Here is a 6654-nt window from a genome sequence, read left to right on the forward strand (position 1 = left end):
TACATATATTTTTCCTATTTTTTAACCACAAAATCTCAAATATATATTTTTATTTTTAAATCACACACAAGTACTAAATATGAATTTATTCAATCCCCTCTCAAATTGTTTCAATACACGTGTTTCTACTTTCTTTAATAATCGACTTTCAAAGTAAACATTAATATATATGTACACCATATACCCAAAAGTGCTTGACTATAATTCAACGTACCACATCTGTAAAATTGAATATTGCAGCACTATCTAAAAGTTTTATTTGATTAGATTAGCACTACATCTTCTTAATCAATTGTTTTTGTTGACGATTCAAGTTCCGAGCAATTGGAAGCCGCTTTCGATGACGAGGTCTTAGCCCCGCCTCGCTTTCGTTACTGCACAAAGGCATACACGAAGTCAAGGGATATGCGCACGATACGAGGAAAAATGTGGCATCTGCTCCATTCTGAGTGACAAATACGAGTTCAACGAATCCCAGTTATTTGTTTTACCAAAGTGGTCCTCCACTCGAAAATATATAAATGATAATGCTTGTGCCTAGAAAAAAAAAAAAACAAAAACTTCTACCTTCTTTGATCAAATCTGGTATAAAAAAAATGGAGCTTAAACGATTCATCAAACTACTGAATTTGCTTCTATTTGCATTTTCTCTGTGTATGAATCCAACTTCTGCGGTTGGGGGTGCTGCTCAAGTTAGGTGCATAGAGAGGGAGAGACAGGCTCTTCTCAAGTTTAAGCAAGGCCTCATAACATCCGACTCGGAAACTCTCTCAACCTGGGGAACTGAAGAAGATAAAAAGGAATGCTGCGAATGGAGGGGTGTCTTTTGTAGCGACAGAATTGGTCGAGTAAACCAACTCGAACTGGGTGAGCTGCAAATGAGAGGTAATGTTAGTCCTGCTTTGCTTGACTTGCGGCATTTGAATATTCTTGATCTCAGTGACAATGATTTCGGAAGAAGTCGAATACCAAAATTCATTGGTTCCTTCAAGAATTTAAGGCAATTGACACTTCGGAACTCAAACTTCACTGGCGAAGTTCCTTATGAACTTGGTAACCTCACCAACTTGCAGACTCTTGAACTTGATGGTAATGTAGGTCTGACAATCAAGAACCTTGACTGGATTTCTCGTCTCTCTTCATTATCATATCTTGATTTGAGTTCTGTTAACCTTAATGAAACCAAATGGCTGCATGAAATAACAAAGCTCCCTTCCTTGAAGAGTCTGTTCTTGTCAAATTGTCAACTACCCAATACTTTGCCTGCCATTGATTTCTTTGCTAATTCGTCTTTGCCCTCTCTTGATTTCCTCGTTCTATCCATAAACGGTCTCACCTCCAATTTCACATTCCAATGGTTGTTTAACTTTACTAAAAGTGCTATTGGCATAGACCTCTCTTATAATCAATTAGATGGTCCTATTCCCGACACCTTTGGGGAATTGGTATTTCTTCAGGACCTCCGCTTGCAGGAGAATAAGTTCCATGGTGGGATCCCAAAGTTTACAATGAATTTTATTCATTTGACGTCAATAAATATATCCAACAATAATTTAAACCAACCTCTTGTCGAGTTATTCCAAAATTTATCCAAGGTAACGTCACTTGAAAATTTGATTTATCGTACAATCAACTTAACGGTGCCTTGCCAGACATCACCAGATTTTCATCCTTAAAGGAGTTAAGACTCAACAACAATCAATTGAAAGCATTTCCACCACAAACCCTCGGACAACCTTCGAGTCTGGTACATTTGTACTTGTCCAATAATCAAATCACGGGATCATTGCCGAATTTGAGTGTCTTTTGGAATCTCCTAGGTTTATATCTCGGTTCAAATTCGTTGGAAGGTACAATCACCAATGACCACTTTGCAAACCTTACCCAGTTAAAAGACCTGGATTTATCTTTCAACAAATTGTCTTTGAACTTGTCATCAGATTGGGTTCCTCCTTTCCAAATGGAAATTGTACACCTCAGCCATTGCACTATGGGGCCTCATTTTCCAAAATGGATTCAGACTCAGATCTCTCTTCTTGAGCTCGATAATTCATTTGCTAGTATATCAGATACTATTCCACAATGGTTATGGAATATGCCTCGTATGATAACATTTAATATCTCTCATAACCAAATTGGTGGTAGATTGCCCGACTTGTCTTCGAGAACTGCTCTTCGAAGAAGCATAGATTTAAGCTATAATAATTTTTCGGGGCCAATTCCATCATTTGTTTTTCATACAGTAGAAGTACGACTCTCCAAAAATAGGTTATCGGGATCCATTTCTCACATATGCAGAATTTCCGGTTCTTCCTACATCAAAATCCTGGATCTATCTGATAATTACTTGTCCGGAGAACTTTAACGAATGCTGGATGAACATAAATGACTTGCGTGTTCTCAATTTGGGAAATAATAGGTTCCATGGTAGAATTCCCTTCACTTTGGGAGCTCTAGATCAACTTCAAACATTGCACTTGCGCAACAATAGTTTGACTGGTGATTTGCCTTCCTCTTTGAAGAATTGTACGAAGTTGAGAATGATTGATTTGGGAGAAAACGATCTAACGGGAAATATTCCTACGTGGATAGGAACACATCTAACAAGTTTGACAATTGTTAGCCTTCGGTTTAATAAATATCATGGAAACATACCTCCAACAATTTGCCATCTCACCAATATTCAAATCTTGGACCTTTCTAGGAACAACATATCTGGCAAAATTCCTCCGTGTTTAAACAATTTTACTTCTTTGGCTCAAAGGAATGGTTCAACTGAAAGCACTGAAGTTATGGTTCCTGATGATCAAATCTTTCCGTGTGCTTTTAATCTCCATTGGTACTTCGACGATATTTTGGTTCAATGGAAAGGACAAGAGTCACGAGATGGAAAAATTGGACTTGTGAAAGGCATTGACCTCTCTGGCAATAACTTAGTTGGAACTATTCCTCAAGAGTTTTCTGATTTGAGAGGTTTACTTTTCTTGAACTTGTCAAGGAACCATTTGACGGGAAACATCATTTCAGACATTGGTGAAATGGAAATGTTGGAATGGCTTGACTTGTCTAACAATCAACTTTCTGGGAATATTCCGAATAGTCTTGCAAGTCTAAATTTTCTCAGCGTTTTAGACTTATCGTACAATAACTTAAAGGGGAGGATTCCATTAGGCACTCAACTACAAAGCTTTGAAATTTCCGCGTATGAAGGGAATAGCAAACTCTGTGGGCTTCCTCTGCCAAAGTGTCCTGGAGATTCTCCTGGCCCTTCTCAGACTAATAGTAGCAAGGGCAACATTGAAGAAGATGATGGGTTTATCACTCGAGAGTTCTATTTTTGTATGACGGTTGGTTTCATTACTGGATTCTGGGTAGTTGTTGGTACTTTGTTCCTCAAGCATTCATGGAGATATTCCTACTTCAACTTCTGGAACAAAATTGGAGATTGGATATACGTGAGAACAACATTATATGCGAAAAGATTCAAAAGAAAATTTCTGCATTGATGGTAAGCATCTATATTTACTGATTTAATTTTCTGTCATTTAGTTGTTTTATGGAGGTGATTTTTTTATTTCTACCATGTGAATTTGGATTGGGATACATGGCGTTCATACCATGACTGTCGTATAGTATTTATCTATATCTATAATATAATATTATAGAGAAATGCTACATTGCCTGGAAAAACTTACATGCCTCTCAAAAACAGGTGAGCCACTGATTTTTGGGGTATTTTTTTAATGAGGTCAGGGACTCACCTGTTCGTGAGAGGTCTGTAAAGGGCCTGTGAAATTTTCACTTGCAATGTAGCGTTTTTCAATATTATAATATCATATCAAGTGAGAGTCATTTTTTGGACGATTTTAACCCAATTATAATTTAATTATTCCAACAATATCTTACTTTTAGTTTTTCAATATGTAATGAATACTATAAAAATTCTTCTTATGTATGAATTTCGTGTTATTAATTCTCAATTAATTAATATTCACATTATTCTAAACTCAATAATTCTCAACTTGATGAATCTTAATCTATATAAATCTAGAGTTATTATAAATGAATTTATTTCTATTCATGTATCTAGAAATTTTAATGGGTATTTAATTTCATATACTGGTAATTAATTCCTTATATTACCTAGTGTAGTATAAAAATGGTGGAAATTACACAATACCTTTAAAAATTCCACATTCTAAAATCAGGTGGAAATTTTTAATATTCAAAAATAAGAAAACCCTAATTTTCTCTCTCTCTCTCTCTCCCTCCCTCCCTCCCCTTCCTTTTTCCCCAATCTACCAATAAATTTCTCCCATGTCCCTTCCAGAAGACCAGAAGGTGCCACCAATATTCAAACACGACACACTATGTCGGCAACGATTCGACAACGAACTCAATCCCAACACCTTAGGCAACAGATGCGATTCCCCACTATTTTGTGCATGTTGACAATGTCACTCAATGACTGCTGATGAAAGTGCAGCCGTCGTAGTAGTTCTGTCTGTGCTGCAGGATATCGTCATGGTGATGTTGTACAGCATTTGGTTATTGACGATATTGAAGTGGTGGTGCTTGCAGTGGGGGAAGCTAGTTTTGTTGAGGTTTTTGTGCGACTATGGCGATGATTTTTTGGATCTTGTTGGTGGCGGTGATTTTCTTGCGACGATGAGGTGATGGTGTCGTTGGTAGTCCGGTTAGATGGTGGTGATGTTGGTGGTGGTAGTGGCACGGCATTTGCTGCGAAGTCCGGTGAGTTGGTGGTGATTTTGTTGTAATGGCAAGGTGGTGTTACCTCGATTTACGCATTTATGTGTTTTGTGGTGGTCGTTGGTAACAATGTGGTGTTTTCTACAATAAGTTGATTTGTTTGACGTCGTGGTGATTGTGGTGGTAGTTCTGGCGACGACGATAATGGTAGTGGTGGTGGTGGTACTGAAAGTAGCGTTAAGATGGTGGTTATAAGTGTTGGTGGCGATCACAAATCATTTGATTGACTGTGACCATTAAATTGCTTAATCTTTGAGAAAAAAATATAAATTGTGATCAAGAAATAAAATATGACCTAAAAAATTGTTTATATGTGATCAATAATTTAATAGTTTGTGACTGTATAATAAGTTGTGACTTATAATATTTGTAATTTGTGATCAATAAATAAATTGTAATTGTAATTTTTTTATTTGTGACCAATGAATAAATTGTGATCTATAAAAAAATTTGAATTTTGACTGTAAAATAATTTGTGACATAAAATTTCTGATTTGTGACAAAAAAAATTAAGTAACTCTGTGACCTAAATATGTTTAATTAATAAATAAATAAATTAATTAATTAATTAATTTTAATAAAAATCTGATTTTTGAAGTTTGAAACTTGTTTTCTTGATTTTGAAATGTGTGATACTTAAAATCTTACTTACGAAATTTTTCCATAAAAATGTTGCTTATTTGTAGTATCTCATCATCACAAAATATTTAGCCTCTATTTGTTTCCAACTTTTCAACCCAATTATAATCCATTTTCCATCCGTTGGTGGACTGTCAGCCACCATTGTTGACTTCTTCTCTCACACTAGGCCCCACACGCAACAAAAAATGGATTCTTTTCTTCCAACAATTGGAAACAAACAGGGGCTTAAATCATAGAAGTTGAATTTTGATAGTTCAATTATCTTTTCTTAAATTTCAATCCTTTTTTTTTTTAAGTTTGTTTAAGACTCAACAAATTGATATAAAATATTACTTTTACAACACTTATACAGTATTTCAGAATAACATGCAATACACGTTCAATTTTGACGAGTAGACATAAATAAGCAAAAACTTTAGTCTTAGTTTGTTAATATCCAAAAGTTGACTCTTTTTCTTTTTTACTTAAATCAGGTTCTTCTTCCAACAAACGCGAAAGGATTGACTGTCATACCTGTTGGAGGCAGCAGAAGTTCCATGGTCTTTGCCCACTTTGAAATTAGACCGTCAATGATTACGTTTTCTATTGTGATGTGTATTATAAATTTTATTTTCTTAAGATTCGTAAAACAAAACCAACTTGGGAGATATGAAAAGACGTAAAAATAATATGTTGTATCGTGACATTAAATTTTAAAAACCTTGTGCCTTTCACATTTAGAAACTAATTTGTTATGAAAGTTTATACTTTTTCAATCAATAGTATTGACGAATTTTATGCCAACAACAACTACCACACTTCCAATCTCTCTTTTCTTGTTGCAGCAGAACTAGCTCGACTCTTTTCGATTGTATATGATACATGTTTGTGCTCAATTAACTTAAAAGAAAAAGTTTATCACTGTTAATAAAACCATAATATTTACTAAGGTAATGAAGAGAATTTTTTATAAAACCTGGAATGTGAATAGAATTCATGGTTTACTGTACAATTAATTTGTATCAACAAAAGAAAAACTAGAAACAAGAACGAGAAAAGCACTCCACGGGAGCTCATTAACGAAACTTTGCACTATAAAACCATTCCATGAACAATTACAGAGAAATAAATGTGCTATCAACTGAGACTACACTAGACCTGCAATATCTCTCTTAGATAAAAAAAATTCTTACGAATTATAAATTATAAATTCTTCAGATGCTTTGAATTTTGAAAAGCATTACTAGTAACACAGTTCATGCA

General features: G+C 35.0%; 1 protein-coding gene across 4 annotated transcripts; it reads left to right on the forward strand.

The window, feature by feature from the left end:
* The first annotated feature begins 383 nt into the window (after nucleotides 1-383).
* Nucleotides 384-6130, forward strand: LOC111405626 (LRR receptor-like serine/threonine-protein kinase ERECTA). 4 transcript variants are annotated; one of them, XR_002704842.1, is made up of 2 exons: nucleotides 384-3508; nucleotides 5886-6130. XR_002704842.1 is itself a non-coding variant. In XM_023034587.1 (2 exons), exon 1 carries the CDS (start codon nucleotides 2376-2378, stop codon nucleotides 3504-3506), a length of 1131 nt encoding a protein of 376 aa, XP_022890355.1. In that variant the 5' UTR covers nucleotides 420-2375; the 3' UTR covers nucleotides 3507-3508; nucleotides 4331-5030. The 4 variants fall into 4 exon arrangements, 2 of the variants coding, with proteins under 2 accessions (XP_022890355.1, XP_022890354.1); XR_002704843.1 differs by lacking the exon at nucleotides 5886-6130 and adding an exon at nucleotides 4331-5032; XM_023034587.1 differs by lacking the exon at nucleotides 5886-6130 and adding an exon at nucleotides 4331-5030 and having other exon boundaries at nucleotides 420-3508.
* Nucleotides 6131-6654: the final 524 nt, after the last annotated feature.

Source organism: Olea europaea, chromosome 12 (assembly GCF_002742605.1).
Source record: "Olea europaea var. sylvestris chromosome 12, O_europaea_v1, whole genome shotgun sequence".
In the NCBI taxonomy this organism is placed as follows: Eukaryota; Viridiplantae; Streptophyta; class Magnoliopsida; order Lamiales; family Oleaceae; genus Olea; species Olea europaea.